This window comes from Ceratotherium simum, chromosome 32 (assembly GCF_057802395.1).
Source record: "Ceratotherium simum simum isolate JZ-2026a chromosome 32, ASM5780239v1, whole genome shotgun sequence".
In the NCBI taxonomy this organism is placed as follows: Eukaryota; Metazoa; Chordata; class Mammalia; order Perissodactyla; family Rhinocerotidae; genus Ceratotherium; species Ceratotherium simum.
In genome coordinates, this window is record NC_141931.1 from 3,316,943 (window position 1) to 3,329,819 (window position 12,877).

At 41.2% G+C, this 12,877-nt stretch overlaps 1 protein-coding gene across 5 annotated transcripts in view; it reads left to right on the plus strand.

The window, feature by feature from the left end:
* The window catches only part of NRP1 (neuropilin 1), a 134,131-nt gene that overhangs the window by 47,174 nt on the left and 74,080 nt on the right, over window positions 1–12,877 (plus strand). For all 5 annotated transcript variants that reach the window (XM_014783549.2, XM_004425239.3, XM_087420639.1 and 2 more), the window contains exon 4: window positions 7,956–8,137. In XM_014783549.2, coding sequence (XP_014639035.1) covers window positions 7,956–8,137 — 182 coding nt within the window. The remainder of the gene's footprint in view (window positions 1–7,955; window positions 8,138–12,877) is intronic.

Sequence of the window (12,877 nt, forward strand, 5' to 3'; positions counted from 1 at the left end):
AGTCCTACAGCTGCAGTTGCAAGAAACTGCATCTGCCACAACAAGTGTGAGCTTTGACGGGGACGCCGCGGAACTCAGGATGGGAATGCAGCCCTGCCGACACCTTGATTTCAGTCTTGTGATATCCTGACCAGAGACCCCAGCCATGCCGTGCCGGCCTTCTGACTTACAGAACTGTGAGCTAACAGACGTGTGTGGTTTTAAGCCCCCAAGTTGGTGGTGATTTGCCCTGCAGCAATGGGAAACTGTCTGTTACCTGCTGGATGTTTATCATCTCAGTTTCTCTCATTCCGGGTCGGTCTGGACCAGCCACGACTCATTGCAGCCCTCATATTCCCTCACACAGTCGATTATTATCCCTTTGCATTAGTACAGTGAAGGCCATTTCATATCTCTTATAGTTTTATTCCAGTAAAACATTTTTGTTTAATATTTTCTTTCTCCACTTTTGTAATACCATATTTCCCGGGACTGTTAACTCTCATACATGTTATGATGTTATCTAACCTATTAATCATCGGTTATTTATAGCTGCAATAAAATTATTGATATCCGTTATTATGGCGCTGAGGCATTTACAAAAGCTTAAGGATGAAAATTTTAACGCGTGAGATTAGCTTTATGAATTTTACTGTACTCTATTTGAGAACAGGTTGTCTGACTATGATATAGAAACCTTTACTAAACTTAATCAGAGGGGCCACATTGTGAGAAAGATGGTAGGTGGACTAGCTGTTGTTAGTGCCATGGAGTGGATTCCGACTCCTAGCACCCTGTGGACAGCAGAGGGAACCCTGCCCGGTCTCTCTGCGCCATCCTCTCCCCTTCCGCTGCTGTATCAGACAATGCTGCCTGCTATTCACAGAGGTTTCATGGCCAATGTTTTCAGAAGTGGGTGGCCAGGTCCTTTTTCCTGGTCTGACTAGTCTGGAAGCTCCGCTGAAACCTGTCCACACTGGGTGACCCTGCTGGTGTGTGAAATACTGGTGGCGTAGCTTTCAGCATCACAGCAACACGCAGCTGCCACAGTATGACAACCTACAGATGGGTGGTGTGGGTCCCTGACTGGGAGAGGAAGCCAGGCTGTGGTGGTGAGAGTGCCCAATCACAACACTAGACCACCAGGAATTTCCTGGAGGAGAATTGCCTAGCAGCCTGTGGACAAGAGTAACACTGTGTGGCCTTTGAGGAGGACAATGACATAACAAAAGACAAAAATGTTTGCAATAATTTTTTTGTCCCGAGAGAGGTGAGAGTTTTGGGGTCCCGTTCACCATCAGTGGAGCAGATGCAGGAGAGATGACTTGGCCTCAGTATATCCAGCAGAGCAGAGCTGCCTGTCTCCTGAGCACCAGGCTCTTCCCCGCTCTGTGGATGGGCCCGACCAGCGGGGGGTCACACCTGCACGCTGGGACTTGTGCTCATTTGGAAGCTAAGCAGACAGCAAAAACCTTGGACCCTCAGTCTACTCACAGATGGAACCCAAGTTTGGATGAGAAGATCAGTGAAGGAACTTGGTGGGAAAATGGAGATGCTGCTAAAATGCTACTCTAGTCCTCAAATGAATGGGGAACCATATGTCATAGGTGGATAACCCAACTGAAAAAATGTAGACAATGTCAATAGCATATTACTTGGTGCAGAAATGCATAGACACGTAACAAGTAGAGAAGTAGTAATGCTTTGGATTAGAAGTTAGACTTGGGGGGAGGTTGTATCAAAAAGATTACTAGAATAGACGAAAGGAGAACCGAATCTTAGAAAGTGTCATAAAAGAAAGTGGAAATGGGCCCCGGATCAAAGACTAATGTCCTACAATCCTGCTTGTAATTCACAGAGTGCATATAGGAAGAAAAAATATATATGCATGTGAAAAAACATAAGTTTAGGAAAAGTATTAATTATTTTAATGAAGGAAAAATTACCTTATAAACTTAGAAACAAACTTTAAAGGAGAATATGATAGTATAATAAACAAAGTATAATAAACAAAGCAATATCCTGTCAATAGTACAAATTTTAAAATTTTATACAGATTTAGAATGGATTTTGTAGAAATTGGCGTTTGACTATAGGCTAGGAGCTGGGAGGACAAGAGCCAGGTCACAGCCCAGTCTCTCTGTTCCTCTGGAAATGTCGAGGGCTTCTCTGGCAGTGCCTCGGGCTCAGGCCCTCCCCCTCCTCTGAATCTAGGGCGTCGCCAGCTCCATCCTGGGTGAGTGCGCCAGGCAGGCTCTAGCCCTGGTGGCAGTCAGAGGGGCCTGCCGCTCCCACTGACTCATATCACGTCTTTACTGGAGCTCTCTGTGTGCAGGCCCAGGGTGCTGGCACCGGGAGGAAAACAGTCGCAGCTCGCATTCAGCACCACTCCAGCACCCACCTCTGCTTCATGTCTACTGCCCAGGCTGGGCTTGGTTCCAGTCGTGTGGTCCCTGAACATCCGTCCTGAGCAGGAGGACCAGGACAGCTCTGGGAGGAAGCCCATCAATGCCACCATCAATTCCCCTGAAACTTTCAACTCATGTGACTCTCTGAAGGCCAAAAGCTCTCTCTGTCTCTGTCTCTGTCTCTCTTTTTCTCTCACACACACATGCACATACACCTTTGCACACACCAAGATGTTTGTTTATATAGCTCTAGGCACACCATTAAGAAAATCAATGAAGTATTAGTCGATGTGGCATTTTTCTAGGAACAATGACTAGTTGAAAAATTGAATTATGAGTTGATAATGAATAATTCTAAAATAATAAACCCTAACCCATTCCCCACACACCCAAAAATATGTATGAAAAGGAATAACAAGAGCAGATATTGGAACCAAATTGCCCAAAAGTAGGCAACGTTGAAAGGATACAAATTATTTCCTGCATGTGTCTCTCAGCCAGTGCTTCCCAGGTCTGGGCTCCTGGGATGGTACCACCTGGTAACTGCCTTCCTGGCATCACTGTAAAGTCTACACTAGATAATACAGCTGAGAGGACTTTGTAACATGGAAATTACTGTACAAATGGCAAGTATTATTGCCAGCATTTCAGAAAGTATGAGATCAAATCCAATTCATTTTAACTTTCTAGTACCGAAAAAAAGAAAAAAAAATCACAGAGAGGCTCATTGATCCAGTTGTTTAACAAAAAAAAGGGCAAAGCCTTTGATTTACTTCCAAATAAAACATCATAAAAGATAGTGTTTTCTAACCAAGAAATATAAAATTGTTAGCTAGGCAATAAAGTATTGATTTGCTACTTTATATATAGGTAATTAATGCTTTTCAAAATAACTTATATCTGATTACAAAGGAACACTTTATTGTAAAACTTTCGAAAAATACAGAAATGACTAAGGAACATAATCTCCCTACCCAGAGACATAAGCACTTATTAACAGCTCCCCATATGTCCTTCCAGTCCCTTTACTACATACAAATAAGAATTGAGATTGTGCTGTATAGAGGGTTTTATGTTCTGATTTTTTGCTTATTGTATCATAAGCATTTTTCCTATGTTAGAAAAAAATCTTTTGTTGAACATGCTTTTTAATGGCTGAATAATATTCCATGATATGAATGTATGTAAATTCCTTTTTGTTCCCTTCCTGTCTGCCTTATTTCCATTTTTCCCCGTTATTATAAATAAAGCTTCAGGCAATACTTTTTTACATAAATATTTGACATTATTCCAGATCATTTCCTTAGAACAGATTTCTAAAAAAATGCTTTCACTAAATAAGAGGCTATGAACCTTGTAAGGCTTTTCATATATCTTGATTAGAACATTGCAAGCAAGCCAGAACTGTTAAGGGGTGAATCTCATGTAAAATTGCTCAGAAACAGAGATGCAAACTAATTGGCTCCTCCTAGCTCCATCATTGTGTATTTTTATTTCCAAATCCTCTTTCTAATACTCCGAGAGAAAATCTGTTCTCTTCTGGGGGATATGTAAGGTAATTCTTGGACAGCAGCACAGTAATCATTTACAGGTTGTTCAGTTGGGATAGCCATTAATGCCTTGTGCAAAATAAACCAAAGATCCAAAGAAACACATTTGTGCAGGTGAAAATTATGTTAGCCAACATCATTTCTCACTCGGGTTTATGATGTCAGGTATCAGATTTCTCCACTATTAATATATATATGCATGTGGGGGTAGATCCACTTGGAAGGAGATTAAAAAGACACCACTACCTAAAATCCCCCTTCATGATGATGTGGGAACGTCCAGAAGCTGTGAGGGGTTGGTACAGTAGCTCCCCGTACAGACAACACCCTGCAGGGGATCAGCTTCCGTTAATGGGCTCCACCACAGAGAGTCAGGGGTCGTTCGTATTCGCAGGAGAAACCCCAACTTAAGTGAAGCACGCTATCCGTCTATTCAGCACTGTGTACCTGCAAAGTCTCTGAACCACTCTGTAGTGACCAAACACATTTCTCATGTCCCATCAATTTTCCCCTTCCTTGGCCATCTTCCTAAAACCGTAATTCAAACTTTCCAAAAGAAAAAATAATCTCTGGGTAATCCGTTCAAGAATTCTTAGAAGGAAATCCTTATTCTTTTATCACTCTTATGGGAAACCTAACTTGTGGTTACTATCAGGATTCAAATGTTTTCACCACCCATATATACCGAGGTAGGATGAGGGGAGGGGATATGCAGCCAAAAGGCCTTTAGTTTAAGAAACATGTGCTCTAAAGCCAGGGACATTTGTGAGAAGAACCACGCAGCATGTCACATTCTAAAACTGCCACCTTGGGAAAATGTCTTTGAATTGTGAAAGGGTTAGATGGAGAGATCTTTGCATTCTTCTCAGGAAATGTAGGCTGCTTGAACATTATTAGTGCCCAAAGGGAAAGCTTTAAGGTACAAGATTTAAGAAAAGAAATGGGAGGATGGTAGGTTGTCTTCTGAATATTTTGAAAATCCACGTGGCATTTACATTCAAGGGACGATGCACGGGGAGGGTGAGGTTTGAGGAAGGACTTTCCTTAGCTGGTACCCATGTTTGTGCTGGGAGCAGGGAAAGGGAGCAGCGCCACTGCCAGGCCCCTATGCACGAGGTTGGTGCCCTTTGGACCCGGACACGGTGGCCTCCTTGTCACCTAGAGCATTCTTTTTCCAGAGCTGGGCTCCAAACAGACAGAGGAGTCAGCCTTCTGACCCCTCCTCTGGCTTTTATGAATTAGATTCCAGAGACACAATTCCCAGGTCTCCTCCGGCAGCTGGAGCATGTCGGTTTAGAATGAGAGTCGAACAAGAGCCTCCATTTTCGCGTTGGTAGGTCTCTGCTGCGGAGACTGGGGATCTTGACATTCCAAGAAATGCAGTGTTTGCCACACTGGCAGCAGTAACAGAGCAATGTGCAGCCGGCTGGGGGATCGAAATTTGCAAACTCAGTCTCCTGGGCCTCAGGCCAACGCAGGCTGGGTGCGTTGCTGGGGTGACACACTTAGTCTCTGGGGAGGGATGCTGGCATACCAGCTGCATTCCTGGCACCACCTTTGCCAGCGAGAAGCTTGTAGAGTGGAACTGGTGTCAACTCCAGAGGGAGATGCTAGCTGCTTTCTTAACTTCTTTGGCAGTGCCACCCTTTGCAACTTGTGCACGTACGCCCTCCCGAATATTTACATGAACTGCTATTTGTGACACCCTTTGGGGCCCTTTTGGATGGTACTTTGAAGGGAAGTGCTAAAACGATAACAGCATTCCAGTTTATAAATGTAACTATTGTATCCCTGAATAATTCAATTTCCTAAAATTGGCACTTAACGATGCAATGACTTATCTCTTGCTGGGAAGAGATTCTAATCCCTCTCTCCCTTTTAAAAATAGCTTTTACTGTTGCCAAGAGGAGGGCCTACTATTTACTATTACAAGATATGTGAATTAAAATACTGGCTTCTTTCTCTGTTGCAATTCACCAGCACTCTATTAGCTGAGGTCTCTCCTACCTGGGAGGTAGGTCTCCTTGCACAAATGCCCTTAGTTCTTCGGAAAGCCTGGCCCACCTCTCTTAGTTGGGCCTGGAAGGCAAAATGCACTAGGATTTGGCCACTTAGTATTCAGACCATGTCAGGACTCAAGTAAAAAGTCTATATTGCAGAGCTGGATGCGCAGTCTCCAGGCCAAACACAGTCAACAGTTCAAATCACAGTTAAATTATAAGTGTGGGGCAAAACATGCAGACCTGTCTAGTCAGTGAAGCAGTGGAGACAAAAGAAGTTGCTACCGAAATGCCAACTGGGGAAGCTTTAAAGAATACAGAGATGGTGTCCTCTCCAGCTGTCCCCAGTTGACTATAAAGGCTAGTGGGGATTTTGAACATAATGCTTTCTTCATCCTCTTCCTCTTCTTCCTTCATCTCCTTTTAACATGAAAGCATCTCTCAAAGATTGAGAAAGGAACAATTCCTCTGTGTATTTCCATAGTCTTGCAAAGGGACAGCGATGCAAAGGGACAGTCATTACTACTGGAAACATCAGATGCAGCCGAGGAAATGAAGTTAATACAATAATTCACATATGTTAATGCTTAGTTCCATCAATGTCAGCTTTATTTTCTTCTTGATATACACAAAGCTGGCACACGATTTTAACTGATGAGGTAATGTCATTTTTAATTTAGAGAGCCTTAAGCTGTCCACTTTAACTAGTGAGATCATCTTTGCAGTTGTCTCATGAGACTTTATGTAAACCTAAGTCATGCGTCCTGGACAGTTTGAAGAGGGATTGTTAAAGATGACATTGGTCATCATGAAGATTTCCCCCACTTTGATCTCTTTTAAATTGCCAGATACAGTTTATATTGCTGCCATATTTTAGCCATTCCTGAAATTAATATATCCCAGGACTTTTGAAACAAGTTAAACACAGAAATAAAATAAAGGTTTGAAATGAATGGATTGTAATGTTTTCGTGTTGGTTCTAGAAGAAAAATGGAAGACAAATCAGATTATCTGGCTTCTGGATGAGTTGGTAAATAAAAAGAGAGGAAAGAGCAAGACACTAAGAAATATATAAGGCCAAACAGACAGAAATCTTCCCATTTTCCTAGGGGATGCTAGTGTATTGGAGATGGTTTTCCACTTTTTAGAGATAAAGAAGGTCCAAGCATATCTGTTATCTCAGTGCAATCTTGAAAGTAATATTTTATTGTCACTTCCTTTATCATTTGCCTCCTTAGTGTATTATTATTAAGCTTGAATTTTTAAAATCACATCACTTTGGTGATTTCAACTGTGTCATATTTCCTTTGCAAACAACAATATTCCTTTAAAGATTCAGGCTGGTGTGTATAAACAAAGTTACTCTCCATTTTTAAATAAACTTTTTTCTTTGGAGAGATTATGTTCTGCAATTCAAGAGTAGTTTTGGGGCAAGATGATCTGTGTTTTAACTACTGTGGATACTGAGAGTTTTTTCTGAGAAGCCTGGAGTTTGGTGGAATTGACTTAAATAGTAAAGAATCTGTTTATTATTCTGTGGCCATGTGTTTAGAGGGTAGCTGACAGAAATCAAAGTATTGTTCATGGAGAACTCCAACCAAGGAGACATTTTGAATTCATAAAAGAACTTCACAGTTTGAAAAGAATGCACAGCATTGTATATTGACACCCTACAACCACAGACAAAGGAACTCAATTTAATAATAGAGAATTGTGCTCACGAGACTTTTCTTTTTCTTGTTAATTGGTTACTTTAACTGACATTGTCTGAGAGTATAATGGACACCATTATTCTTAATAGTTCTGTGTTGCCAGATGATGCATACAGACATGATGTAGTCCATTTTAATTATTTCATTTTGTTGGATTTTTTCTCCCCTCTATGTAATTCAGTAGTGAATGCAAATAGCACATTTTTTTCTTGACAGATTATGCTGAATAATGCTAGTTTCTAAATTATTGAAATTAAAAGGGCATTTCTTGCTAACCTAATGTTTCCTTCCATATTTGTGTGTTAGGTATGACTACGTGGAAGTCATCGATGGAGAAAATGAAAATGGACGTTTATGGGGAAAGTTCTGTGGAAAGATTGCCCCTTCTCCTGTAGTGTCTTCAGGGCCATTTCTTTTTATCAAATTTGTCTCTGACTATGAGACACATGGTGCAGGATTTTCCATACGTTACGAAATCTTCAAGAGAGGTAAGTAACTTACAGTAGAACAAGGATGATTAAATGTTCATTAACATTGATTTCATGAAAACCAAAGAGAAAAGAAAGACAAGAGGTAGTGCTTTTATCCTTTCGTAAAAAACATCATATATTCCCACTACAAAAATATTGGAAAATAGTTTAAACAAAGGAAAGTTATCCAATGGATGGAGGAAGTGTGTTTAAAATTTTTTAAAAAGTATTATTTCAGGAATCAAAATTACATCATTCTAATGTAGTCACCAGTGTTTATAAGGTATATACTCAGTAAAACTCTTTTAAGAGCATTTATCCTTATCTTTATTCTTCAAAAATAAGTTTGATCAACTCTTGAAGTTTGATTTCTTTTGTTAAAAATGCATGAGTCCCTCTTATCTTAAAGCCACATATCTTAAAGCCGGTTCCCTTTATGTTATTGCAAAATTCAAAACTGGTAGTTCCCAGAAAAAAAAAAGCAATCCACTAGCCTTAGAGTTTCTAAAGGTATTGGGGGAAGAAGAGGCTTTCTGTTAATGGAGGGATGGTTGGGGAAAGAACCTCTTGGAGGAAACAAAACGGTGATGCTTTCAATGGCATTCCGTTTAGGAATAAAATATCAGTCGTTCCTGCAACATAATCACTTACTAATCTTCTGTTATAATGGTGTATATTGGAACGGGATAGAATCTGACAAGTCATAGTCTCCCAGCCTTGAGGAATTAAACACACGTATCAGTCAATTGATAAACAATGTATCTTTATCTCAACATCACTGTTTTTTGCAACCGTTTTTGGCAACCGCTTGTAGATTCCTTTTATGTGTTAAATGCAGCCTCCCCTTTTAAGCCAACGTTAGTATGTAGGGGAGGATCCAGGAGGAGAGGCTCAAGACTTGAATTTTATTGTCCTGGAATATAGGAGACTTGAGACTTGAAACCTTGTTTTGTTCTTTCTCTCTTGCCTCCCTACATCTGATATGGCTTCTAGTTCTTTTGAATTTTCAAGGTCTCAAAGAGTTATGGCTTCCTTTCCATGTCCACTGCCTATAACCAAAGAGGCCCGATTTGTGGTTCTCCCCATGTTCTCTTACCCAACACACAGTTTCTCAGTCATCAAGCCACTGTCCTCAAAACACCTATTGCAGGTCTCCATCATCAATGGTCAAGCCTCACTATCCCATTGGGTCAAGGCCGAGGCTTGACATCAACTGCTCCAGATCATCTCCAGCTTCAGCCCTCACAAATACACAGCCTGGCTCCCTGCCTCAGGCTAGTGCACTGGGTATGTTCCCCACACCTGAACGTGATTTTTAATTCTGCCACTGCCTATCTGTGTGAATGTTCAGAGCCTCGGATTCCTCATCTGAAAAATGGATAATAGTCTCTAGCACAGGCTTGCTGTGAAGATCAGTTGAAATGAAAACATGTAGCCAGTGCCTGTCACCAAAGGTGTGTGCAGTAAACACCAAGTGTTACATGATTATGGAGGAAGCTGGTGCCTTCAGAATTCGTCACCTTTGCTCTCCTCTGGTTTATGGCCCTTAACCTCCATGGAAACCTGGCTCTAAATGTATTCTTCTCAGGAAGCTCTTCCTAATTGGTCTATTTTTTCCCCCTACACATATACCCAATTTGTCCCCTATATATATACACACACACATATGCACACATGTATACACATATACATATTGTATTCATACACACACATGCAAATATGTTTCACTTACTAATATGTTTCTCCTTAATATCTTCACATTTCTTCACGTGTGCATGTTTCATTTCCCAAGTAGATTGGTACCACCTGAAATTTGCAAAGAATTAACATCTTTTCTTCCCCTCATTGCACATACTATAGTCCTTATAGATACTCCATAAAAAGTCATTAACTAATATAATGTAGTCGTTAACTAATATAATATAATTATATGTGTATATACATTTATATAATATGCATTTACGTATACATATCCAAGTTCAGGGACATTCTTTCCTGAAAAGCCATTTAATGATATTATAGAATCCGTGAATCTCTATTCTTTTCAAACCATAGCACTTCTTCCAGGGTGCAACAATTTCAGTTTTTCTCAAAACATGTAAGTTATATAATCATAGCTGAATCAATAAATTAATCTTTCACCTGTTGACCTTGAGGTTTTCTGGCAATAGATTACAGTTCTGAGGAAGATTTAGGCTGTCCCTGCATCCCTAGGGCTGCATTTCCAGAGGCCCACCTTTGCCTGACAGTCAGCAAGGCCAGCCCCACCTCTTCCCGTGCCTCCTGGAGCCATCCTGGACACCCTAATTCTCTCCCCAGGTACCCCACTTTCCCTTTCTACATATCTCTTCCAAGCTGCTGAAACCTTGAGCCATCAGCCCTAAAATTATTCCTATTCACCTAGAGAAATTTCTCTAGGAAATTCACAGCCCCCCCATCACCTTGCCCCTGTCCTTCCCTTTACCTGGGTCATGCAGGCCCAAATGTGGGAAGAAGCTGTGGATGTTTTTTCCGTGGGTCTCCCTGTGGTGGAGGGTTGGCATTTATTGAGAGCAAGATTAGTCACTTCATGTTATTTGATTGAGTCAGTATGTTTCATAATAATTCCAAAGAGAGTATCATGGCTCCTATTATTATCCATCCTTATTGTCACTGACAACGACATGTGGCAGTCCTAGCTGCCCACGGTACCCTCACTCTTACAAGTGACGTCAAAGGCATGTGTTCACTGGCCCCCGAGGCTGTGTGTGCACCACTCACACTGGCCACTCATTCACTCCTAGACACACGGCCCCTTGCCCTGCCCCTTGTTTGTTGCTGTGGACTCACCACAGAATTCCTGACCCCTTCCGGCTGTGGTCCCTTTTGGGGAAGTGCTTGCTCAGGTGTGGCACACTTACGAAACAGTGAATCAGGAAAGCATCGAAACATTTTCATGTATAATGGAGGACGTAGGAAACTACAGAATCTTTAAGTTCGAAGGGATTTTTTTCCAAATCCTAAAACCTACCTCCCATTTGTTAGGCACAGAATCTGAGGCCCAGAAAGGTTAAGAGGCCACCCAAGGCCACACAGCAAGTTAGTGGTAAAGGCAGGACTGGGCCTCAGATCTCCTGGTGCTCAATCCAGTTCTCGTCCATTACCCCGTGGACTTTCCCAGGTCTTGTCAAAATACCTTAGAAAACCTGGGCTAGCTTCTAAAGGTATCTGATATGACAAGGGCACATGGAAAGCATTAAAAATTTATTTGATCTTGAAAATATGCCCCTAATTTCTGTCATTATTTTTTCTGTCATTATATCTTAATCTTACCTGAACAATTTTATCTTTTTCAAGAAGAAGAAAATATTAGTGACTGCATTAAATCCTGCTGTTTGCTTTGCCTTACAAGGACTTAGCCAAAGTATTTTTTGCCTCAGGGAGGCGGCTGGAGGTCTCCAGGGTCACTGTCCCTACATTTTGAAAATAAAATTCTAAAGGGTTCCTAATATGATATATCATATATATCATATATATATATAGCGCATATATTCTGTATGATATATATATATATATATATATAGCTCTCACCAGCACAGCCTGGTTTTGTTTCCCTGTCAGGGAACAACAACAGCCATCTGTTGGTTGTTATACTGTGGCGGGTATGTGTTGCTGGGATGCTGAAATCTCTGCCACCAGGATTTCAAATACCAGCAGGGTCACCCATGGTGGACAGGTTTCAGTGGAGCTTCCAGATTAAGACAGACTAGGAAGAAGGACCAGGCAGGGTTCTGCTCTGCTGTACACAGTGTCGCTAGGAGTAGGAGTCCGCTTGACGGCACTAACAACAAATATATATGCGTATGTATGTGTGTATACATATGTGTGTGTATATTCTTTGTGAATTAATGAAATTGGCATAGTCACTATCATCTCAGAAGCTACCAAAAACTTAGAAACAGATTATAAACTATACAACACATTTTATAATCTCTTTACCTGGAATTGACATGGCAAAACACTACGTGTTAGTAATTTTTTACCCAGAATTGATTAGATAAGCATTTGAAGCCATTATGGTGAAGGGTAAGCCACATCCGAGAAGGCTTTGGGAGGTATTTTAAACAAGTCAGACCTCTACAGACCACTTTATGGTGCCTATCTAATAAGTGTTATTCCTCAGCATCTCCAGTGCCGTGGATATCTAATATGTGAATGGAGGGAAAGCAATTGATTTGTTTTCTCAATAGGCTGCCAGATGCACTGCGGTAGAGATTCAGCTTATTAACCCTAGCCACTGAAAATAGAGATTCACTAGTTAACTTTAATCTGCATTGATGCCTAATACGTTACTTGGCACTTTGGGAGAATATTTAGTTAAGAACAGTCTCAACAAACCTCCTTATTTAGAGTTGCGTCCTTGCATGCCATCGCAGGGTGCCCATCAGTGAGACAATGGCCCAGGAAAAGAATTGTGGAATTAAACATCCCAGGGTGGATCCTGAGATTCAAAGGGGTCAAGTCATCTCTGATTCCAAGAGAGCCTTCAGAGCTCTTTGAAAATCATGACAGCAGTGGTGGTGATGAGGAGCAGAGATGACATGTTCACATCCTTGCCGATGGGCAGTTTCTCAGGGGTGTGGTGAATATCACCCTACTCAGCACTGAAGACCATGAATTGAAATTGTGGTCATTCCTACAGTCATGGGGTCAACTTGCAATATATGTGTATATGTGCTTGACCAATTTAAATTACAAATCAACGTAATCTGTAAAGTC